This window comes from Panonychus citri, unplaced genomic scaffold (assembly GCF_014898815.1).
Source record: "Panonychus citri isolate SS breed McGregor unplaced genomic scaffold, ASM1489881v1 Contig00139, whole genome shotgun sequence".
Classification (NCBI taxonomy): Eukaryota; Metazoa; Arthropoda; class Arachnida; order Trombidiformes; family Tetranychidae; genus Panonychus; species Panonychus citri.
The window spans coordinates 1,343,435-1,369,184 of NW_026515544.1; the positions used below are offsets into that span (position 1 = coordinate 1,343,435).

The 25,750-nt window shown below is 29.5% G+C and overlaps 5 protein-coding genes and 1 long non-coding RNA gene across 7 annotated transcripts in view; 5 read left to right on the plus strand and 1 right to left on the minus strand.

The window, feature by feature from the left end:
• Window positions 1–54: 54 nt before the first annotated feature.
• Window positions 55–1,731, minus strand: LOC128394495 (uncharacterized). Its single transcript, XR_008326380.1, has 3 exons — window positions 1,558–1,731; window positions 826–1,456; window positions 55–497 (listed from the first exon to the last, which is right to left on the minus strand). It is a non-coding gene; the product is annotated as an uncharacterized LOC128394495 (long non-coding RNA).
• Window positions 1,732–1,841: 110 nt separating this feature from the next.
• LOC128394494 (cytochrome c oxidase subunit 5B, mitochondrial-like) lies at window positions 1,842–2,964 on the plus strand. The gene is made up of 3 exons (XM_053354827.1): window positions 1,842–2,064; window positions 2,176–2,258; window positions 2,353–2,964. The coding sequence occupies exons 1-3, from the start codon at window positions 1,950–1,952 to the stop codon at window positions 2,587–2,589; spliced, it is 435 nt and encodes a 144-aa protein (XP_053210802.1). The 5' UTR covers window positions 1,842–1,949; the 3' UTR covers window positions 2,590–2,964.
• A 138-nt stretch (window positions 2,965–3,102) lies between these two features.
• Window positions 3,103–6,006, plus strand: LOC128394491 (fas-binding factor 1 homolog). Its single transcript, XM_053354821.1, has 5 exons — window positions 3,103–4,028; window positions 4,102–4,202; window positions 4,272–4,319; window positions 4,395–5,602; window positions 5,670–6,006. Exons 1-5 carry the CDS (start codon window positions 3,321–3,323, stop codon window positions 5,864–5,866), a joined length of 2,262 nt encoding a protein of 753 aa, XP_053210796.1. The 5' UTR covers window positions 3,103–3,320; the 3' UTR covers window positions 5,867–6,006.
• Window positions 6,007–6,154: 148 nt separating this feature from the next.
• Window positions 6,155–11,545, plus strand: LOC128394490 (intraflagellar transport protein 122 homolog). Its single transcript, XM_053354820.1, is given in 21 exon segments — window positions 6,155–6,362; window positions 6,448–6,571; window positions 6,638–6,744; window positions 6,819–7,029; window positions 7,095–7,250; window positions 7,331–7,522; window positions 7,588–7,693; window positions 7,696–7,725; window positions 7,787–7,845; window positions 7,934–8,386; window positions 8,448–8,567; window positions 8,622–8,740; window positions 8,813–9,298; window positions 9,364–9,638; window positions 9,722–9,969; window positions 10,051–10,151; window positions 10,217–10,382; window positions 10,448–10,559; window positions 10,639–11,022; window positions 11,025–11,104; window positions 11,171–11,545. Coding segments are annotated over 21 exon segments (3,681 nt in total). The 5' UTR covers window positions 6,155–6,303; the 3' UTR covers window positions 11,264–11,545.
• Window positions 11,546–14,173: 2,628 nt separating this feature from the next.
• On the plus strand, window positions 14,174–15,813 carry LOC128394493 (ras-interacting protein RIP3-like). The gene is made up of 2 exons (XM_053354826.1): window positions 14,174–14,322; window positions 14,478–15,813. The coding sequence occupies exons 1-2, from the start codon at window positions 14,311–14,313 to the stop codon at window positions 15,507–15,509; spliced, it is 1,044 nt and encodes a 347-aa protein (XP_053210801.1). The 5' UTR covers window positions 14,174–14,310; the 3' UTR covers window positions 15,510–15,813.
• A 2,455-nt stretch (window positions 15,814–18,268) lies between these two features.
• The window catches only part of LOC128394513 (probable serine/threonine-protein kinase DDB_G0282963), a 46,948-nt gene continuing 39,466 nt past the window's right edge, over window positions 18,269–25,750 (plus strand). The window contains exon 1 of one of the 2 annotated variants that reach the window (XM_053354847.1): window positions 18,269–18,434. The gene's annotated coding sequence lies outside the window, so the exon portion shown is untranslated. Of the gene's footprint in view, window positions 18,435–25,142; window positions 25,417–25,750 lie in introns of those variants that run through there. The other variant, XM_053354846.1, reaches the window with a different exon arrangement.

Below are 25,750 nucleotides of genomic sequence, written 5' to 3' on the forward strand. Positions count from 1 at the left end.
CTTTTACAATTTATCATATAACTTAAATTACAATCACGATTATTGATTGTTAATTGTGTTTTATTAATCATAACTTGATGATGTTGCGGTTGCTGAATGAAAACCAAAATGAAACAAGTAAAAAAAAATTGTAATTGTATTATAATAATTGAATTGGTTGATCAGTTAATATGATATATTTCATTGGATTAGGTGATTAACTTAATTTTGTTGCTTCTTTTTTAGGTTAATTAACTGTAATTTTAATAATACAATTTACGAAAGGTAAGACAAAAAGACGAATGATTAACAATTTATCTTGATACTTTATCTTTTCTTAATGTTTAATTAATTGATGATGACGATGATGATGATGATGATGATGATGATGATGATGATCCGGGATGATTAGTGAATAGTATTTACAAATTGTTACCTTGATCAACATGCGGATGAAGATGATACATTTAATTATCATCAAGAGACGATGATGAAACATTTAATTATCATTAGGATACCTGAAAGAAAAAATCAAATTGATTCAAGTCTTGATTCTTGAAAACTTCTAACCAAGTTTCATGTTAGCAATTTAAATTGTTACAGTTTACATGTAATTAATTTATTCATGTTAATGGGCAATATTTTTATTTCTTAATCTCTTTTCATTTGACTTTTTTTTACTGATTTTATTTGATTAACTATTTTTTTTTTAAATTCCTGCTAAAAATAAGTAGTTAAAATCGTGGTGGTTATATAATATGTGTAGTAATTGCTGTTATTAGAGCAAAATGATTAGACTGATTTGATTAGCTTTTTGGAAACTGAATCAAATCTAATAATAAATACCTTTAAAAAAAACGTTTATATAATGATAATGACCTTTAATTGGGAAAATAATAGTTACCACCATTGATTTAACTTCATTAATAAATTAGTTCCCATCATTTTACCCTTAAGGGGTTATGATGATGGTTAGTTAATTTTTTGTTTCTTTGCTCGTATTTCTTGTTTACTGAATTTTTTTGCTACTTGAATCCGCAAACACCAATTAGCAGCATTTAAATTATATATAAAGGCAACAAATTGTCATCTGATTAATTGTGATAACTGATTATTGTTGATTTAAGATAACAAAAGTTCAAATTTTATCTCTTTTTCTAACATTACGGTGAAATTGTGTTGAATCAAATTCATTTTCAACAATTAACATAATTTACTATCCATATTAGGGAAAATTATGTTACCTTATAATTTTCCTTTTCTTAATTGTTCTCACATGTTAATCAACAAAGTAACAACAATTGTTATAAGGGAAAATCAATCAAATCAGTTGTCACATTTATCACAGTCAAAGATGATTATTCAATTTTCACATTGGCTTTGGGGTAAAATCACTTGATCGGTCTTATTAATAGAATAACAATTCTTGTTTCTCCATTCAGCTCCATCAGATGACACAACTGGATCTTCAAATATTCTATAAAAATAGAATCACAGAGGAAAAGAATAGAAAAGAAAAAGAATTTAATTAATTAAAAAGAAAACAATTATCAATTCAAATTCTAAGAAAATATTTACCCAATGGAATCTGGTTGTTGTCTTATTAACTCATAGAAATGGAAATGGTTTGTTTCCGAATTTACTTGTGATGTTCAATCTCGTGAAAAGCAAACAGAGTCGAGAAAAGTAAAAATCATCTTAAAGTTGAAACAATTAAAATTAATTTCCTAGAATTTGATTAATTAGTCAATCAAATCAAAAAGAAAAAGAAAAAAAACTTAAACATGAGGCGAACTCTGGTGGTGAGAATTTGAGACAATCGATTTTCTTTTCTGTTTCAGCCACTAGATGGCATTAGAATTTGTGAGAAATTTGGTTGAGTGTTTTGTTTGGAAGGTCAAATTGAACAATTTTTTTCTATTGTAATTTTCTTTGTTATTTAATTAATTTTAATTGTAATTAAAAAGAAAATGAGTTTATTAAGGAAAGGAATGGCTCTTGCCAATCGTGCAACTCCAATGATTCAAAGTCGACGAGGCTTAGAGATGAGCAAGCTACCGGTTATTGGTCCTTTTTTTGATAAACGTAAGTGATTTTTGTTATTTGCTTTGTTTTGATTTTCACCTTGTATTTTTTTTTATAGATTTTTATGTTTTTCAACAATTTAATTTGATTTTTTTTCTTTTCTACTTGTAGGACCTATTGGTATGCCTGATCCTATCGAAGGTACCATTGGTATGACTAAGATGGAGTTGATGCTTCAAGAGATGGGAGTCACTGTAAGTATCTTGGAAATACAATCTTTCCTCATGTTTTTTTTTCTTCTGGTCAACTTATTCTCGATTTTATTTATCACTATTCTCTTTAAATTAGGATCCTTTCTTGGAAAATCCAATCTACCTTAATGGTGGCTCTAAAGATGATCCAATGTTGGTCATGATGTTGACCAAAAAAAGGATGGTTGGATGTCAATGTGAACCCGATCAGACTTATTTCAATTTCATCTGGATTCATGAAGGAGAAAGTAAAAGATGTGAATGTGGATATTGGTTTAAAGGTGTTGCTATTCCTAATCCTCATTTATACGTTGTTGATAAAGCTTTCACGTAAATCCATTAGGAATTATCTCTCTACCTTTCATGGAAATTAGTGTTTTGGAAATAAAAATCGCATCTATAACAAAAATCGGATTCAAAGATGAAGGAAAATCTAAAATTTTAAACAAATGATCCAATCTACCAAGTCTACCTGTTATTTAGATGTCATAATTTAGGTGAAAATATTGCAAAACAAAAAACAAATTACAATTAAATAACAGCTAAATTGTTGATTCTTTAAAGAAAACTAAAATCAACCCAAGTGATTTAACTTAAATCTAGTTATTCAAAACAATCCAGCTATAAATGTATCCATAATTTAGTTAAAACAAAACAAAACAAAACAAAGGGTTGTTGATATAAAAGATTAAAACAAATTGTAAATCAATTCAGGATTTAATTGTATTCGCGGACAAATTAACCAAATTCACCATAGGGCTAAATCAAAACAAATTGAATCACTATGGTTACACTAAAAAAGTAAAACAAAACAGAAAACAAAGTAAATTCAAATCAGTTAATTGTAGATTTAATTTTGTTTACAAATTACTGATCATAATTATCAATGAATCCATCAAATCGTGAACAATTAAACAGCAAGAAAATAAACAACAAACTTAAATATCGGTTCGTGGTTTTGGTCAAGTGATCGGTGGAAATTCAACTCTAACTGAATCCAAATTCAAGTGGAATTTAAAAACTAATTCTTAATGGTGTTCGATTAACTGTTCAATTTGGATCAAAATGGCCGAAAGGAAGTCATTTTTCGACACATTGTTCTCAGAGGAACCATCGCCGTCTATCAAACGAGGTAAATCAGTTCGATTTAGTGACAATGACGATCAAACCTCAATACCTGGTGAAGGAAATTCCCGACAAAATTTGACGACTTCAAGTGACCTGAGATCGGGAAGATCATCGATAAACTCATCGGCAAGTTCAACTCGAGGTCGATCACCACGAGATTGGTTAGGATTATTGGAAGATGATGGTGATGATTTTAAATCTCGTATCACAACACAATCACAATCAACATCATCGACAGCAATTAAACAGCCACAAGTTAATCAGCAACAATTAAATTCTTCCTCTGCTCCAATTGTTGATGAAAATTTAGGATCATCGTGGATAGATGCTGGTTTAGCGGAGAGAAGATCAAAAGATCGGACAATTAACACAGAACTATCTCAACAATTAACTAAATCAGTCGATAGTAACACTAATAGTTGGTTAGATATTAAAAAACAAGGTCAAGAGGTCAAGAAATTACCTGAGGCACCAATAGGTGAAAGTGAAGTGAAAACAATTGAAAATGAATCAACTGAATTAACCAAATTAAAAGATTCTGCTATCATGATTACCAACACTTCTGGAACAATTAAAACTGATTCATCGCAATTACAAATTGCTTATGTTACAAGTCAAAAGGATATTTTAATTTTACAAGCAAAGGTAAATCAACAATTTAAAATGAAAATCAATTTCGCATAAAAATTAATCAAAAGTTTTAATTGTTCCCAATCAGGTTGATATATTAAACATGGAAAAGGATCATCTTGTTACTACAATTGAACAATTAAAAGATAATCACAAGGCAGAAATCAACGTATTGAAAACATTGAATGAGTAAGTTGCCAATAATTAAGTACACAACAATTAACATCTAACAACACAATTTATTGATTCCTCAATCAGGCAACAATTAACGATGACCATTGATGTTTATAAAAGACAAGAGGAAATGTAAGTTAATCATTTACTAATAGATTGTTGATTATTACCATTAATTGAAATTCTATTTTGTTAATTGTGATCAAGGTTAAAGGAGGAAAGAGATCGTCGGATAACTGAATTAAAAGATCAATTGGAAATGAGTGAACGAGATCGAGAGGAACAACGAACTCGATATAATGAGAAAGTGGAAACAATTGAACGTGAATGTAAAGAGGAAGTGGACAGATTAAAGGAGATGCATCGATCGTTAATCAAACGATTAACGGAACAACATGAGATTGATCTGGAACGATTAAGACGAATCAAAGGTCAAGAGATCGAAACGGTTCATGTTCTACACGAGCAAAGTAATTCCCTTGAATCTTTGGTTAACAAATGGATAACCAATGCTGATAGAATGGAATCACTTTATCAATCACTTGTAACGAAAGAAGATGAACTGATTAAGGGTCGAATTGATTGTTTGGATGTTAAAGATCGACAATTAACCGTAATCGAAGAGAACTGGTCGATATTGAGACGATCAGTTGAACGGGAGAAAGAGTCAAGTGAAGAAGCTAAAGAGAAATTGATCAAGTTGATTGAAGAACAGCGAAAGTTAATTGTTACGGAACAGCAACGATTAAATGATGAACGTCGATCGTTTGATGAGGAGAAACACAAATTGGACGAGGAGAGACATCGAGTGGACGATGAGGTGTCACGGGCACGGGAAAAATTGTCTCGAGAATCTGATGAACTGTCCAGGGAAAATGTTCGGCTTACAGATAAATCGCTTGACCTAGAGAAAAGAGAATCGTCTTTGATTATCAATCAAATGGAGTGGAAAAACGAGATGACCAGAGAGAAGGATAATCTTTACCGATTGACCGGTGAGGTTAATGAGGAGAGGAAAATTTTATCGAAGGAGAAGTCGAAGGTTCAAGAGATGTACCTGAATCTACAGTCGGAGCAGCAAAAATTGGAAAATAAGAAAATACTTTTCGATGGTGAGAAGGAAAAATTGAAACAATTAGCTGAGTTAATTGCTTCCAATGCGCAACAATTAGAGACCATTGGAGCGATTTCATTGAAGGAGAAAGAGGAAGGATTAAGAGCAATGGAAATCGCCAAGAAAATTAGTGATCAAGTTAATTGTAAAGAGATTAAGATGGAAAAGAGAGCAGAACAATTAATTAAAGAGACAATTAGAGTTGAAGTTGAACGAAAACGTATTCGCCAGGAATGGAAAATACTCCAAGAAAGTAAACACTCAATCGTTTGTAACCTTTGCGGCAATGGACTTAATCGAGGTAAGTGATTGATTGATTTTCATTTTTTCTTCTAATTCAATTGTGATCATTTTATTTTCTCATTTAGTTCAATTTAAATCATCCGATTATCCATTGGTACCGAGCTTGAATAACGGAGATGATGCTTATTATACTAATCCAGAAGATGAGGATATTGTTGATGATCGGATGATCCTAATGTGGCAGGTATCGGCTCAACAAGATGCTGCTTTATTGGCCGAAGAGACTGATTTTGTTAGAAGATTGAAAAAAGATTCAGATTGATTGTTCAAATTAATGATACAACAATTAACTCCTTTTGATTGTCACCAAAATCAACCCATCGATTGTAATAACCTTTGCATTGACTTGATGTGAAAACAAATTAAATTAAACTGCCAGAAATTGTTTAACTAACATGTAAACATTTTTCCTTTTAATTGCCATTAAATTACTCACAATTTAAAATAAAGCATTATATCAACAATTAACTAATTGTTCTTGAAAAAAGGTTCACCTTTTTGTTTATCAATGAAAATCAATCGGTTACCATTGTTACCGTTAAAATGAACACAGAAATTGTATCATTGGATTGATGGAGATTATTATTTGATCAGTTTATTTAATTTCTGTGATTTATTTGAGGTTAAATTGTTTGGATTAGTTGATTGGATGATTAAAGTGTTGATGGTGAACAATTAAGAAGAGGAAGAATCAGAGAAATGAGATCTAATCTACTCTGGAAGGAGCAATTTAATGATCGAGAGGGAAGTCCATTGTGGTGAGTTTATTTGTCCATCAGTTAGTTTATTGTTATTATTAGTTAATTGTTCGCATTGATTTAATTGTGACCGTTTGATTTTCAGCATGTATGATGTGGCCTTTAGTCCTGATAATAATCATGTCGCTGCTACCGGAGGGACTAATATTTATATTTACAACTCGAAGGACGGAGTTTTGGTAACATCATTAAAGAATCACCGAGAAACAGTTGAGTTTGCAATTGGAATAGTTAATCATAAACAATTAAACTTAATTGCCATTTAATTTACTTAGGTTTTAGGCTTATCTTATTCTATGGATGGCCGACGATTTGCCTCTGGGTCAGCTGATAAACAAGTGATTATCTGGACATCCAAATATGAAGGGATTCTCAAATATTCGTGAGTAATTTAAGATAATCAAATGATTAGAATTAAATTTAATTCATCTCTCTTATATATGTCTCTCTCTAAAGGCACAATGAAAGTGTCCGTTGTTTACAATTTAATCCAATTACTGGTCAATTGGTCAGTTGTGCTAATCTCGATTTTGGTATCTGGTCACCCGATCAAAAGTCTGTAATTAAACATAAAATCTCATCACCGATTAATTGTTGCGCTTGGTCACCCGATGGTCATCATTTAGCACTTGGTACAAATGCTGGATTTATATCACTTCGATCAAGGGTAAATATTAGATTACAATTAAAATAGAAAATCAAATCACCGTAAATTTTAATCATAACTATTAGATTGGTGAAGAAAAGCAAAGAATTGATAAAATGGGTTCGTCGATTGGTTCAATTTGGGGAATTACATTTATCTCCAATCGGGAAGACGATTCAATCACATTGGTTACTGTTGATTGGTCTAAATCATTGACATTTTTTGACATCTCAGGTAAACAGGTAAGTTAATTGTTCGATACAATTAGTGAGAAAAACAATCATCACCGTTAATTGTTGTTGCTCATTTTGATTGATAAAAGATCGGTAAGGATCGTCCTATTGGATACGAACCTTTGTCATTACAATGTTTCCAAGGCGGTGATTATTTACTAATTAGTGGGACTAATCGAGAGGCCACTTTACACTCACGGGAGGGAATTACAATCGGCTCAGTCCACAAAGATACCGGGTGGATATGGTCAGCGAAACCCTCATCCGATGGTAGTAAAGTTGTAAGTAATTTTCTCAATGGAAAATTAAATCATTATAATTACTAAATGTTGATTGTTGATTGTAGGCAATGACCACTCAAAATGGTAACTTAATTGTTTGCGAATTAATTTTCTCAACAATTCATAGTTTATATAAAGATCGTTATGCTTATCGGGAAAATATGTCCGATGTTATATTCAGCATTTAATTACTGAAGAAAAAGGTAAATTAATTAGCTGATTAGTTTCCTAATTGTATTAATAACTTTTCTATTCCAATATTAGTTAGGATTAAATGTCGAGATTTAGTTAAACGATTGGCAATTTTCAAGAATCGATTAGCAGTAAGTATTTTAATCTGATTTACGAACAATTAAATTGTTGAATTGAACAATTAAACGTTTAGGGTGAATTTGTTTTCTCTCTTATTAGATTCAATTGTCCGAGCGAATCGTGATCTATGAATTGACCTCAGAAAATTTATCATCAAATGATATGCATTATAAAGTAAAGGAGAAAATTAATCAAAAGTTTGATTGTAATTCGTTAATTGTTACATCTAATTGTTTGGTAATTTGCTCGGAAAGGAAATTGCAATGTTATTCCTTTCAGGGTCACCTTGAACGCGAATGGGTATTGGACAGTTCAATAAGGTATCTACGAGCAGTTGGAGGTTCAATCGGTCGAGAATCAATATTAATCGGCCTTAAATCAGGTCAAATTGTTCAGATTTTCATTAATAATCCGTTTCCAGTGAACATTGTCAAGATCACGAATCCAGTTCGATGTCTTGACCTGAGTATGTTTCGTAAAAAATTATCAATAGTCGATGATAAAAGTAACCTTTATGTTTACGATTTATCGACCAAGGATCTAATCTATCAGGTAAAATCATCACCGTAATTGTGAATCAACAATTAAGTTAATTGTTCCTCTTTGATTACAGGAAAAAAATGCCAATAGTGTTGCTTGGAACAGCCAATTTGAAGATATGATTTGTTATTCCGGTTTGGGTAACCTTTCAATCAAAGCTTCAGATTTTCCAGTTCATCGTCAACAATTACAGGTAATTTATTGACAATCAATTAATAGATTAGTTAATTTAGTTAATCTAATTTAGGGAATTGTTGTTGGTTTTTGTGGAGCTAAAGTTTTCTGTCTAAATTACGATGCAATCTCATCAATTGAAGTGTCACAATCAGTGCCAATGTATCAATACATTGAGAGGAAAATGTTTAGGTATAAATGGAATTGGTTGTTAATTGTTGTTGATTGTTTAAACTAATTGTTTCTCTTTCATATTAATATTAGAAAAGCCTATCAAACTGCCTGTTTAAAGGTGACTGATTATGATTGGGAACAATTAGCTCATACAGCTCTTGATTCAATTGAATTAACAATCGCCAAGAAAGGATTTACTCGAACTCGAAATTATCTTTACCTTGAGCTTATCCATAATTATCTTGTCTCCGGATTAACATCCAACAAATCAACTGAGATTTCATTTCTCGGCGATGTACTGGCCTATCGTGGTCAATTTACCGAAGCAGCTCGATTATATAAACAGGCTGGACACGACGATAAAGCGGTTAACATGTACACTGACCTGAGGATGTTTGATCAAGCCCAAGATTTAGTTGAATCAAGTGATACCGTTTACAAGAAACAATTAGCCGTTAAAAGAGCTGATTGGGTTCACAATATAAATGAACCAAGAGCAGCGGCTGAAATGTACTTATCAGCCGGTGATGTGACCAAAGCAATTGAGATAATGGGTCAACATGGTTGGGTCGATATGTAAGCCAATCAAATCAAGATAATCTAACTGAATTAACTTTAATCACTTCCTCTCTCTCTCTCAGGCTAATGAATGTAATTCGTACCCTGGACAAAGGTGACCACAACAATTTATCCCTTTGTGCCTCTTACCTGATTAAACATAAACAATTTTTCACCGCCGCTGAAGTTTATGACAAAATGGGCGATCATGTTAATCTAGCAAAAGTATACGTTGAATCAAATCAATGGGACGAAGCATTTAAATTAGTTAATCAATATCCCGATATGAGGGAAACTGTTTATCTACCTTATGCTAAATGGTTAGCAGAAAATGATAAATTCATTGAGGCTCAACAAGGTAAAAGAAAATAAATAATCATCTTAGATTAGTTAATCTCTTGGATTAAATCACTAACAACTATTCAATTATTCACTATTAAGCCTTTCATAAAGCAGGAGCAATTGGCGATGCTTTAAATTATCTTAATCAGCTGATGGAAAATGCAATTAACGAGTGTAGGTTTAATGATGCTTCTTATTATTGTTGGATATTGTCAACTCAATGTCTTGAATTAGCTGAATCTTCAACACCACAATCAAGCCGACAGATTAAATTGTTACAAAAGTTCAATCAATTCCAGAATCAAGCTGATATTTATTTCGCTTACCATAATATTCACAGATACATTGTAAGTATTAATTAACTTTTCCCCTCTAATTGTTTACAATAATTGATTGATTAATTTACCTCTGTTGCTTAATTAATTTAGGAAGAGCCATTTACCTCATTTTTTCCTGATGCACTTTTCTCAATGGCAAGATACCTTTACCATGAAACATTGGACCTTGATTTACCTGGAATATCAAAAGTGTTAGTGTATAATTAGATTGATTGTTGATTAATGGTTGACAATTAACTATTTTCATTTCATTTAGGTCAATACTTTACGCTTTCGCTAAACAAGGTCGCAATCTTGGTGCCTTCAAATTGGCTCGACTTATTTATGAGAAACTTCATAATCTTAAGATACCAAGTAGATTTGAAGAGGCAATTGAAATGGCCGATGTTACAATTAGAGCTAAACCATTCAGTGATTCTGAGGTAATTAGCTAATTGTTAACACTGGAAATTACTAATGATATTGATTAACAATTTAATTCTATTAGGATTTGTTACCATTGTGTTATCGTTGCTCAACAACTAATCCTCTTTATAATAGTAAAGGAAATCAATGTATTAATTGTCAACAACCTTATATTTTTTCATTCGCTAATTTTGGTGAGTTTAATTGTCAGTTAATTGTTGTCAATTGTTCAATTGTAAATTTCATTTCTTTTCTTTGTATTGATTTCATCAGATATTCTACCTTTGGTTGAGTTTAAATTGGAAGATGATTTAGATGAAAATGAAGCTCTCAAGATAATTAATCACGAATCGGTTACATTTAAAAGTCTATTAGAACCTAAGGTGAAAAATACTAATGATGGTAGAGGAGGAAACGGAAGTGGGTGGAAGGAGGAATATGATTCTAATTATCAAGCTCTCAGATTCGATGATAATGATCAGTTAAATGAATCAAATTCTTATGGTATTGAATCGGGTGTTGAGAAAAGTTCATGGGTTGAAGATCCGTTTACTGAAAGAATGGCCACTTTTCAAGAAACTGACCTCGATTATAAGCCGATCACAGTTGATGCCCGATTATTGTCCACTATTAATCCGTCCGATATTCTGGTCGTCAAGTGGCCTCAACCGTTAAAATACGTTTCTATCGTAATCTAATGCCCGACATTCAAATATCTTTATGTCAACATTGCTTCAGGGTAAATATTAAACTCTTAAAGTTAATCAATCCGATCAATTAATCTAATCATCTCAATTGTGATTAGTTTTTCCATACAGATGAATTAGAGATGCAAATTTTACAGAATGGACATTGTCCATTTTGTCGTAATTCAAGTAAATTAACTGGAAATACTTGATAATTAACTTGGTAAGTGTTTCGTTTTCAATGATAATCAATTTGTATCAACATGTTCAATGTAACAATCTAATTACAATCAACTGGTTACAATTAAATTTTGATTCTTTTACAAATCAATTACTTTCAATATTAATATAAGGCATGAAAATTTAATCACCACAGTTTAATTACTTTAATCATTGAGATTGATGATTTATTTTAATTGTGCTAAAATCTGTCAATGATTATCATTGGCAAAGGTTAATTGTAATAATCATTTTGTAGCAATATTAATTAAAGCAATTAAGAAGGACAAATGAAAATTAATATGAATTGTTAATTGTGTGTGTGTGTGTTGGACAATTAACTTGATTACCTAAACCCTAAAGGTTAATCTGGTAATCTTATATTGTTAACTGTTAATTAGTTAATTAATTTATTTTATCCTTTAATTTGTTTTCATCTTCAAATTGATTGTAAACATTTTAAATTGTAAATGAAGAAACAAAATCAAATTAAATTGCTGTTTTCACCTTCAGGAAACAATCAATTGATTATGATGATCATGATTTTAAACAATCAGACAACATTGTCCAATCAACAACAACAATTTAATCAACAATTTACCGCACCCATTTAAATTGTTAATCATGATTATCAACTTGTCCAGTTTAATGGTAACAAGTTTGATTAACTGAAACTTGTCATTAACAAATAAGGAAAAAGTTAATTTAGTTTTGCAATTTGATTAACCTCTTCCCAATCATTAAATTGTTGCTCATTTGATTAAAACCTTTCAATTAAAAATTGAGCAAAAACACAAATTGATTAGTTAAATTGTTATTTCCGAGTAATCAACTGATTGTTATAATAAATGTTACAAATAATTTCCAATTCAAATTGGTTAATTAGAGACAAAATCATCATCATCACCATCAAGTTTGATGATTAAGGAAAATCAACACTTAATTAATTGTCAGAAATTAACTAATTGTTGATAATAACCTTCAATGATTACGATTGAACATTTTAAAATGATTTGATTGTAAATTTCAGCTGATTTGATAATCAAATATAATCAATTGAACAACTCTAATTAAAGGTTAACTAATCAGAATTAAAATTTTTGATTGATTAGGATTAGTTAATTTGTTAAATGTCTGATTAGGATTAATGAAAAAGGACAAAGTTTACCGTTGATTGTGATTAATTTGATTCTATTTAATCATAATCAACTTTTTCGAGTCGATGATTTTTCTGACCTTTTTAATTGGAGAAAAAAGTTTTTTGATTAATTGTTAACGATTATTATTTGATTGAACTCTCCAACATCAAATCATCTTAATTAACAGTCTCTAACTTTAAGCAATTAAAGATCTTACTGATTGATGATCTGTTGAACAATTAGCTGATCATGTTTATTAAATTGCCTGATATTTAAATTATGATGATGATTGTAAATTGATATTGAAATTTGATTGTTAACAATTGATTTAAATAATTTAGGTGCACCAGGAAATATCATTCATCTAATTATAATGTCTGACAATTAACATGATACATATTCAAATTGTTAACAATTAAGAATCAATTTTCACCTATTGGAAAGGAAAAAACAAAATTTTCAAACAATTTAACAATCGTAATTACAATTAACAATCAACAATTTGTCCATGATGATGGTTTAACTTAACTGTCATTGAATTGGATTAGTAAACTAGAAAACATTTAACCACAACAATTAATTTAATTTTCTTGCTGTTAAAAGTTGCAAATGATTTGATAATAAGATTAATTGTAAACCGATTGCTAAAAATAATGATTAAGATTATCAACTATTAATAATAACAATTAACTTTGTGATAATATTACAGAAAATTAAAGCAACAACAATTGCTTAATTGTTGGTGTATATTAATTACAAAGATTAAGAATCAAGTTAAATTAAGTTAATCAAGGTTAACCAGAATGATTAGATTAAAACCAGTTAACAACAATTAACAGTTTCTAATTGTTTACCCAACATTTTACTAATATTACATAGTAAATAATAGTAACAATTAACTGAATGAGAAACTTTAATTACATAGATGATTAAAGTTTAAAACAAGTTTAATTGTAATTACCTTGAAAACGATAGTCAAACAATTAAACAATTAGTTGTTATTTTCTGATGAGAATCAAATATAATTTAATTAACAAGGTTAATCTAAATATTAAATTAATTTCATTAAACCATTTTAACAATCAAATTTAATTATCAATGGCAGGTTAGAGGTTAATTGTAATCATGACAATTACAAAGGTCAGTTAATTGTTGGCCAATTTAAACTTAAATATATACAACTAATACAATTATTATTAACATTAACTACTTATTGTAACTTAATTAAATGTCATCAACCTGATTGTTGAATTTGTAAATTGCAAAAGTTTGTCACAATTAAAGGTAAATGAATTAACCTTGTTGCAAAAATGAACAAACAAATTGTTATGATTAAAATTAAATTGTTGATCATTAAACTTGTCAATGTTATCAATGTTATTAATAACATTGATTTTGATGGTAACAACAATCAACAACCATTAATTAAGTATCACAATTAATTACAATTAATCTCATAGGTGATCAAGGATCAGTCTTATGTATTATTATGATACATTTACTTCCGGAGTTGTTAAGGTTTGTTGAAATCGCAATTAACTGTTGTTAATTGTTAATGATAATGATTAGATGTTGATCTCCATGTGTCAGTCAAAATTTCTGGGTGAGAGAAAGAGAAAGTGACCATTAAAAGAAAGGGAGGAAAGAGAAGATAAATCTTCGTTCTCTCTCTCTCTCTCTCTCAATATATCGAAGTGACCACAAGGATGACGTCAAAATTGAAATTCGAAGAGAGCAAAAAAAGGTAGTTACCAAAAGTAGCCTGAGGCCAGTTGATATAAATAAGAGAAACGCCTTAGCCAACAATCTGATCATTTTAAATTGTTCACTTGAAAGTAACAGATTAATTGTTGATTAACAGTAATATCAATCGAAACTTAAATTTGGTCTAAAAAATCAAGATGAAATTCATTGTAAGTTATTGGTTTCTTTTTGTTTTCTCAGTTGATTGTTGAATAATTGTGACAATTTATTGATCACATTATTTTCATTTCTCTCTTTCTCTCTCGATATTGATGTGTCATCTTAATTGTTGAGTTTTTCTTTCTCTATTTTTTATGTATATTAGATTGTTACAGTTCTTATGGTTGTTTCAGTCAACTGTCAATCGCCAGCATTTGATTCATTTATGTCTCGAAATCGTGATTCATTTAACGGAGTATCATCATCAGCTGTATCTTCCTCTGCATCTCAATCACTTGGACAACAATCAAGTCAACAATTACCCCAATGGCAACAATTAAATGGACGATCATCTTTTGCTCGATCTCTTAATCCATCAGTTTCATTTGCATCATCATCTGAATCAGTTTCACCTTTTGTCACCTCCAATTCCCATAATCAAGCCTTTAATCCAGCTCAACAATCAGCTGGATCACCAACAACAATCAGTGGACCAAATTTCCAAACATCAATCACTTTACCCGCTCTTCCACCTCTACCCCAACACCCTGCAGGCTCACCAGCAGCTTTAGCTCATCAACAACACCACCACCATCAACATCAAAATCAACAATCACAACAACAACAACAACAATTCCAACCTCAACCACAATTAACTCACCAATTCTCAACCCATGTTCACAACCATCAAGCTCCATCATCACAACAATTAGCTAATCAACCTTTCCAATCGCCTTTCTTTAATCCCCAAGGTAACAATAACTTCCCATTCAATTTCCAATCTCCCCAATCAGCTCCTCTTAATCTTCCAACCCCACCCTCAACCCAACCCACAGCACCACAATCATTTGGTTCCCTTGGTTTCTCCAACAATTTCTTCAACAATCAACAACAATTCCAACCACAACCACAACAACAACAACAACAACAATCAGCACCTTTACCATCGTCCTTTAACTCACTACCATCGACCACCATTCGAGCTCCTGGTTTCGAGACAACTTTCGTCTTCATGAGGCCATCCGAACAGCCCACCCAAGGATCATCATTGAGCAAGTTGGTTCGAGATCCAAGCGGCATTGAAAAGCAAATGTACTTCGTACCAATGCCCAACTACAGTCCACCATCAGTTTACAATACTCAAATTGTCCACTCTAATCCTCAACCACAACAACAACAACAAGGTCAACAATTATAAACGGGAGACAATCGTTATAATATAATCAACGAAAGGATCAATTTAAATGTGAAATCACCTTGATCATTGATTGATTTCTAGGTTTCAATTTAATTGAAAATCAAATTTTCTTATTATCAATGATACAAAATGATTAATATCTTTAAAGGGAATCAATTTAAGTATTACAATCAAATGATTATTGAATTAAGTACTAATCTTATCTGACCAAAGTTAATTTGCTTCTGTATTCAGGATTAATTGTTACAAGAAAAAAAAACATTAACTGAATAAAAATGAACATTTTTTTTTACAATTAACTGAATTCAATTGATGATCGAAAATTTTAATTACTATAAATGATAAACTTAAGTTACCTTGACATTTGATCAAATTTCATTGATAAGATTAATCAAATTGATCAATTTTTAATTAGCTTTTTAAAACTTTGTGATAATTAAATTGATTAGATTTGAATTCAATTCGATGTTTTTTTTCATATTTCTCGTTAATTGTGACTTCTAGAGACTTATAGAGTTTTATCGATAATTAATTGTCATTGAAAGATCAAGGTCATTTCGGTGTTTGGTCAACTAGTGCGTTTCGAAATAATTTCATTATTCTTCGCATTTTCAGGTCAGAATTTTTTTGAATAGTTCTTTTCGACGAGGCCAAAATCCGATCTCGAAAGTGATTCTTTAGCAAAAGTTGGTCGAAAATGATTAAGCAATTAAAAGACTCGACTAATTGTAACCTTTGGTTTCTAACATACATAGAAACAGTTCTGTTCCTCTCTTCGAAAAAAAAACTTTCAAATAACCTCTAGATATGATATTCGATAAATGGTCTGGATGACCTTGAAAATCTCCGCTAAGATTTTAAATGCTCAATAGAGCCTATGAGAAGCTTAACTGTTTAATTCAGTGATCAGAATTTTGAGAAATCAAAATTTCAAAATTGTTTGACCCTCAACTCTACGAGATTGTTTTTTGTTGGTGCTGAACAATATAATTAATTAAATCTAAACTGTCTCTGCAATTTACTAGCATTATATTATAACAATTGCAACGAGTTTCAATTGATAAATTCAAATTTAAGTTGAAATTTTTTGTTCTATCCAACATCAAGTTAGTTCACTTCTGAGCCACCAGATGACTCGACATGTAGCGGTGAATTAAATTTACCAAATTAATTAATTAATCATTAGCATTGGAGCAAAGCTATTTTAATATAACAATTTAAATCTATTGACAACATTATAATGTCTGAGAAAATGTTTTGTTACTTATTTGCTTGGCTTGATTCCTATGGCAACAATTAAGTAGCTATGGTGACAGTTTGATAGCAAATAATAATAAACTAATCAACATTTTCGGCAATTGATTAGGATGATCAATTATGATTAACGATTTCTCTTAAAATCAGTTGAAGGTTTACAATTAACAAGATCGTATGCTTGATCCTTATACTGTTAATTTTACTAATTCTTGCGGATTAAATGGTTTGTAACAATTAAAAGCCTCTCAATGGTTAACCAAGATGATTATTGATTTTTGTTTCATCAAAATGATTAGTTGATTGTTGTCATCTTAACAACAGTTAACTGGTTGAAAACAAAGTTACACCCAAAGATATTTAATCATAATATGAAAATAAAAAGGTGGAGATGAATTAATTATTAACATGGAAACTGATTGTATCTGAATGTGTGTTGACAATTTACTGTTAACTAATTGTAGTTAACGCATTCACAATAATAATAACAATTTAACTGAAAGCCAACAATTAAAGTTTAAATTGTGATGAATGAGATGAAAACAGTTTCCCAATATAATTAATCAATTTCTCATTTAATTTAAATTAGTGGACACAAATTGAAGATTTATAATTATCATTAGTAAATTGAAAGTTAATTGTGGTGAAAATTTTACGAATGATAAAAAGTTGATTACAATTAGCATTTCAATAGACATATAATTAAGATCAGCAAGTGCAAATCAATTTAGTGGTGAATCAATTGTGATCATAATCAAATTAATGAACCAAATTTAACACAATCAATAACAATTTACACCTTAATTATTAACCAACAAACAAAAGGTTATCAAATTAGTTGGACAATCAAAAAAAGTGGAAGTGATTTAGTTAATCAATATATATAAGTAGCCAACTATAATTAACTAATCAACGAAAAGCTAATCCACAATTAAATATGAAAACGTGATAATAGATTATACAATTTTTTAAATAGCTGTTAATTGTTGGCAATCAATTGATTATTAACTATTAATAATGACAAGAAAAAAAGTAAAATTAAATTTGTATTGAAATTGAAAAAAAAAACAAATTCAATCATTAAAAGATTAACACAATCAATAAGTAAAGACGGAAACAATTTAGATTGACAAGAAAACTTTAAATGAGAACAATTAAATTAATTGTTCTAAACATTTAATCATCTGATTGTGATTATCAATTAAAAGAGCAATTAATCATTTCTATGGTTAATCAAGAGTAAAGGATTAGTCGTTTGATTGGACAACAGTTCTAATCGATACTTTTCTCGAACAATCAATTAATTGTTACCTTAATTGTGGAATTGGTGAGATAGGGGAAGAGGAAGAGAGACAGAGTGAGAAAGTGAGAGAGACAGATCAATAGACAGAATGGACTAGCTGAATCGAAAGAGAAGATAAAGGGGAACAAAAGAGGGGAAAAAGTTCGAGATGAAAATTCGATATTTCTAAGTTCTAATCACTAACATTGTGAACATCGGACAGACAACCTCAATTTGGAGTATTTATAAATTGTGATTATGGTGAACTTTGTTTAGGAATAGCAATTGATTAGTGATTAGTGTTTAGTGTAATATTCAAGGTGATTTACTAACCAAATCGGATTAATCAACAATCAACAATTGATAAACAATTTGGACAAACAATTGGCGTAAGTACAATCAAAGTAAATCTCAAATTATCAGATCGATATTTTTGATGTTGATTGTTAAAAGTGAAATGAGGACGAGATTGTGAACAAAATTAATTGTTACCTTGAATTGTTTCATATCAAACCAGTTAATCAACATTGACAATAAAATATAGTAGCTGAATGTTGATAAGATCATAAACTAATTATAATTAAGTATCAGGTAATTTCATTAACCTCTTACTTTTAGAGGTCGATGTCAACTTCCGTTCTGAGTGTCTTAATTATGGTATGAATAACCTTAGAACTTTTAATTGTAAATGATTAAGGATATCATATATTCGTGTATGATAAGTTTACATGTTGATCTTATTTCTGTTGTTGTTTATTGTTTACCTGAGTTTCTTAATGAAGATTATTAACCGAAGCGAAACTTTTTTTTTGGTGAAACTTTTTATTCACCAAACGTCAACCTTATATTGTATATTGTATACACACAAATACACATACACATACACTCATACAGGGTAAATTTTAACGCTGATGATGGTTAATTGTTAATCACTTTGTGTTATATCAACCAGATTAATCGTTGAAAAATCAACTACCATCTCAATTGTAGTGCCAATCGGTTTCTGGTTGAAAGTTCATTTAAAGAAAAGTTAATTTTAAGTTGATAGTTTCAGGAGGAGACATGATGGAAATTCATACAGAATTATCTTCATCTCTTCAAACTCTCTCTCTCTCTCTCTCTCTCTCTCTCTCTCTCTCTCTCTCTCTTGATCTTTTCATCGTCCTCATCCTCATCCTCATCCTCATCTTCAGGGTCAATGTTTTCAAATTTTGTATTGTATTAAAATAATCATTTTAACCCAAAGGCTAAATTGTTGTTGATTGATGTTACCATTGCTTTTCTGCTGTTGCTCACAATTAACTTTCACTTGTTGCTGATGTTGATTGAGCCGAGAAAGTTAAGAAACTAGATTATTATTATAATATACTAAACAATCAAAGGGTTACTCTTGATTGTAATCACGCAATTTGTTGTTGCTCAATTTAATTGTTTACCATATTATCCTTATAATCATCAGTATAATCATATGCATAATCAACATCATCATCTACTTCATCTCATCCTCATTATCAATCCAAGTAATTATTAGTATCCATCAACCATTGATTGTTATGTTAATCTAGTAAATGAGTTTGAGTGAAAGTTTTAATTGTTATATTAATTGTAGTAGTATTTTAATCACAATAATAGCGTAACTCAAGGTTAATATCAGAATTTTGTTGTTGTTGTTGTTGAAACAGTTTTACAATTAGTTGATTGTTTAAAAGGTAAAATTAACTCATGAATTTCAAAAATAGTTACTCCATGTTAATCCAATGATAACAAAACACCAACAACAAAAAATACTATGAATCTTTACAAAGGGGATTCCCATTGATAAGAAAAAAAATCATCTTTTTTTTTAGTCTAAGGTAAGGTTAACCCTTTGGTTGTCTGATTGTTGTAAACTAATCACCTTGTGTATTCAAATTATAATCAAGTTACCAGCAATTAAAACCATGTTAACAGTTGCATAATTAACATCTCATCAAATCATTAACCCATCAAATTGTATACCTTCATTAACAATCAACTATTGTCTCTCTCACATTCACAAATGATCAACAATTCTCAATGAACATTAGATCTCACAATCAAGAGTCAAATCCAAATATTATTTCAACACACAGGACAAAACAATCAGCTCACAATTAACATCAATGAATTTATCAATGAAATAAGATGTAAAAGTTTCATTGAGAAACGAGAAAAAAAAATGATGATTAATTGTCATGAAAACCATAATGTTTATCCCTATTCAATGAGGTGTAAATATTAGCAAATGTTAGTTACCCAAATTATGATAACAAAGATGAGAAAGGCAACAGAAGATGAAGATCAATAGTAAATGATGAATGATTTAAATTACCTGGTTGATACAAAAAGGTAACAATTAACTACCTAGCGTAAGGATTTGTATTACGCTAGACTACAGGTAACAATACAATGGATCAGAGAGACAGAAATAGCTAAAGGACAAAAGCTGAAAGAAGAGCAAAATATACAAAAGGTTAATGATCTTCTCTATCATCATCATCATCATCATCATTATCATTTAATCATCTTCTTCCTCTTCATAATCATCTACCTTTGCTCACCTCAACCTCACCCAGCTCCTTGGGTCTCGGATGATTTACCCTTTGCCCTGGAAACGTATGATGGATATGTGATATTATTTTTTTTTGTCGATTATGAGAAGAGAAAAAAAAACTTTTCCTTTTCTCTGTTTCATTTCAAATCAATTGTATTGTTAATTATAATTGTTCAGAACTAAATTGTAATCACGCTATAAACAATTTGATTAATGGGCATATGATTTACCTGAGATATTGTCTATCTACATGAGACCATGATGATCATGTTGAAAACTTCAATTTCAATGTAATAATAATAACATTAAAAGCGTAACCAACAAAAAATTGATGAGGAAGATGAAAAAATTATTATCAACTGAAAAAAACTAGTTTCTTTCATCATTTTTTCATCATCATCATCATCATCTTCGTCATCCTTATCATCATTTGATGTAATATCTTGAAGCAATTTAATCTGATCAAGTTTTCAAGGTTCCAATTCAGTCTATGAGCTTTTTTTTTTGATTATCATGATAATCATGAGTATCCAAGTGAAAGTTAACCATTTTCTGGCGAGATTTTTATGATCAACAATTTAGCTAACAGTTAATACACATAATTAAGTTTTGTTTATTTACAATTGCAACAATTAATCAGTGAACAATTTAACCCAAGGTTAACAAGTTATAATCAATTATTAAACGATGATCACAAGAAAAAAATCAATTGATCAATGAATTTGATAACAATTTCAATGAGAAAATCAAAAATTGATTTAATTCAAATGATTATCATTATGATTAAACCTTCAAGATAAACAATTAAATTGATACTAATTGTTTAAAGGTCAACCAATACTACAATTAACCAAATAATTAACCTTTACCTGTTATCCAATTACAAATATATACACACCTTACTCATCAATCAATTGATTGTGATTAAATATTGATAATAATCATTGGTTAACATTTAAAATGTAACAATTAACATTTTCAAATCAAATTAATATTAATCCAATCCAATAATTAACCATGATAATTACTTGTATTGGAATCAGTTGTGTGTGTGATTGATTAACCAACATTAATTATGATAATATTTGATATCGAGAGGGGTTTTTCAATTGATTTAAATTAGCCAATTAACCAATTAACCAACAATTAAATGATTACATTATTTTGATGATCAATGAATTTAAAGGTTTGGTTTAAATGATCGTATTGAATTTATCGACTTGGTGTATGTTTATTGTTATGATTTAGTTAATGTCAATCAAGTTTCTATGGTAACAATTAAATGATTATCAATGATAAAAATAGGTTGTAGGAATACACAATCAACTGATTATCATAATAATAGTATTGTTATTACATAGGAAATGTAAGTTTACCTGAGAATCCAATGTTACCTTGGAAGGGAAAATGAATCCAATTTAATATTAGTTTTTTTTTCCTAAATACTCAAGGCTGATTTTTAGATTGTAAACAATTTAAGTTTAGTGTTTTAACTAACCACTAATTAACTTATTCTTAAGGTTAGCTAATTGGTTGATGGGGAGAAATCTTGTATTCAGAAACTCAGGTGAAAGTTCTGGTTCCATATTCAGGAAAGTTCATGATGAGTATGAGATTTTTTTTTCTCTTTTTTTATGAAAACATCATGAATAACTTTTCTTTCTTAATGGATACATATTCGGCTCGAAATTGATGATGATTAAGTTTCCATGATGGAGACACACCCAATCTTTGATTTTCCTGGACTATGGCATGATACATGTTCAGGGAGAGGTGGAGATAATCATGAAAGAACTGAATTTACAATGGAATCAACTGAGTTTGCATGATAAGTTCTGTCTATCAATTCTAATCAATATCAGAACTTTTGGTTAGAACTTTTTTCTTCTTCTTTTTTTCCAAGTAAACATCAAACTCGATATTTGTTTTCCTTTCTTGCTTCTAAATTAATTCCATATGATTAAGCTAATTGTTATACTTGAGATGAGATTTTATCCAAATAATCAGTTGGAACAATTAAATTAATCAAATTGAATGTTAACAGTTTTGATTCTGTTTTACAATGAGACAAGATGAAAAAAAGTCCATTGGACTTGATTGTTGCCGTTGAGAGTTTTTGATTTTTTGATTAACTTGAAAAATTTACTTGATTTAATTCAAGTTTATTAACTGTTGGGTTGATAACCTTTATTAACAATCAACCATATTGATCATGGTTAAATTGTTGGTGAATTAACAATCAATGAGGCTGTAATTAGTTCCTAGTTACTATGGGATTGTAACCCAACAATTACGATCATTGTTAAATTGTTTAACAAATTGTTCAACACAAAGTTGATTATAATTATAATTTGATTACATTGGGAATCGTGATTACCACAATTTCAATTGGTAATCAATTTAATTCACTTTGATTGTTGTAAACCATGATCAGGGTTGCAAACTGATTTTCTGGTTTGTAAATTAACCAGTTTTTTTAATTCCAATGTTATGTTAATTACCATAGGAATTGTTGATCAGCTTAATTGTGATCATCATCATCATTAATCATCACTTAAAATCCGATTAAAATTTGGATAATCAATCATTTACTTGTATGGAAAAATAAACAAATTGAAAAGGGTTAAATCAATTCCATTACGATTAGATTTTGCTCATAACAATTAACTTTAATTCAGTTCCATGTGTAAGAAAAATCAAACAATCAAATTTTCTGATCATAATTGTAAATCATTGTATCGATAATCTAATTGTTGACCTTGACTCTTTTTTAATTATCACGATGAAAGTTAATTAATTGAAACACAACATGATTAAGTTTGTAAAGTAATAAATAACACTTAATTGTCATGTAGATCAATCAATTTGATTTGATTTAATTGTAAATCAATCAGTACGAGATAAGTCAATGATATTGAGTCTGATTTAGTTTGTCTACAATTGAGTTGATTAAACTATTCTCATTGAAACAATTAACTAATCCAGTTTACCAAGAAAATTTTGCTTCTTTTTAATCACTGAAGTTTTCTGATTGAAACAACTTTGTAATTGTAACAATTAAAATTAACAATTGACCTCGGTTTTATATAAATTGGGTTTGGTGGTTGATTATTATTATAATGATTAAGATGATGAGTCTCTCTGAGAATCAACTAATTGTGATCAAGATGATTGAGTATGTTTAATATATTAATAGGTTAGGTTAGTTACTATTTCCTTGATTGTTGTTTAAATTGCTATTTAAATTATCATTTTAATCACAATATAACTGTAATGATAATGATTATGGATGAAGATTAAAACAAAATAATTGATCACAAAATGTTAATCCAGTTGATTGTTGGTTATGTAAATTTAATTGTTATCCAATTGGCAAGCAATTAAATCACTGGGAATGATCAATTTTTTCCTGGATTAATCAATCATCATTTTCTGTATCATCTTCATATATACAAGTTTCTAATTACAACATCATAATCAGTTGATTACAATCAACAATTAAATATTATCATTGTTGATGATCATCAGAAAACAAGCTATTTCTTTGATTAACTAATTGTTTGAATCAATCATTAATCATCACAGAGACAAACACACAAATACAATTAACAAATCATTTCCTTGTTTTTTTTTGTTTTTGTTTTTGTTTTGTTTTTAATTTGATTTTCAATTGTGTTGATTAAAAGCACAAAAGTTGATTAAACTATCGTAAAGTTAATTGTTAACATAAGTAAATTGATTATGAATCATTTAAATCGCCCACCCAATGGTTATTACTTTTTAATTGCAATTAAAAATCTACACAGAGTGAGTAGGAGACACAATCACAATTAAAGGTTTGGCCTTTAATTGTGATTACCTGTAGGAAAAGTTTAAATCACAATTTAACCTCAAGATGATGGTTAAGTTTAATTGTCCAAGGATTTCCGGAAACAAGGTGAATACAATTGTTAAATTAGAAAACGGAAACACAATTAAATTTAATTGTTTGACTAGAAAGAGGGAAAGAAACAAAGACAATCAACAATCAAATAAAAATCTGAACAATTTAAAATACGAAAAAAACATTGAAAAAAAGTTTACCAACAATCGCGACAATTAAAACCTTGAGAATTGAGTTAATTAGAATTGGATGAAAATAAAACAAAACAATTGATAAATTGTTATAATTAATGATGTTAATCATCCCCCAAATTGCTAGTATAGTTAATTAACCTTCGACTAGTCTTTTAATTGTAACAACAATTAAATTTGGAGAAAAGTTTTTCAAGTCAATCGTTGTTGTCGAAAAAGTTTTAAAATCGGATTGGAAACATTTAATTGTACTATTACAATTAACTAATTGTGCGAAAAGTATTAGACAGAGAAAAATGAAAGAGGTATCGAAAGAGAGGTAAAGAAAGAGAGAATCAGTAAAGTGCGAAAGAGAAAAATGAAAGAGTAAACCAGTTTAACCAGAAGAAAGAGAAGACAAGGAAGATAAGGGGAAAAATCGAAAGGGAAGAAGAAGTAAAAAAATATTATTTCTCAGTTACGAGTTGCCTTTCATTCAGTAAACTTTAATTTCAATCAATGTGCCTTTAATTTTCACCAATTTAATAGTGAACATTGTGTTGATTTAACAACAATTAACTAATTGTATCATCAGATGTTAAGTGAGTGTCAACAATTAACTGTTAAGTTAAAAAAAATCGGATAAAATGTGTTAACACCAATGGACAATATTAATCAACAGAATTGAAAAACCAATTGTGTATCATTAACAAAGTTAATTGTTCGGATTAATTGTGACAATCAAGGTAACTAATAACAACTTTTCTTAATCCAATTGTGTGTTAACAATCAACTCATCTTGATTTATATTAGACTCTTGTTAATTGTCATGCTAATGTGATATTAATCAACTGATTTTGGTTAATTGTCATCACCTTAATTAATGTGACAGTTTTTATTTTTAATTATCATCAGTACAAATAATTTATATGTTTGATTTAATTAACTCATTGATACAATTGTCAGCAAGCATGTTAACAATTGATGATGAACGTAAAGATGATTAGATTAATTAATTTCTATTCTGTTTAATTGTTATGTGATTATCATATTACTTTGATTTATATTATCACCTTGATT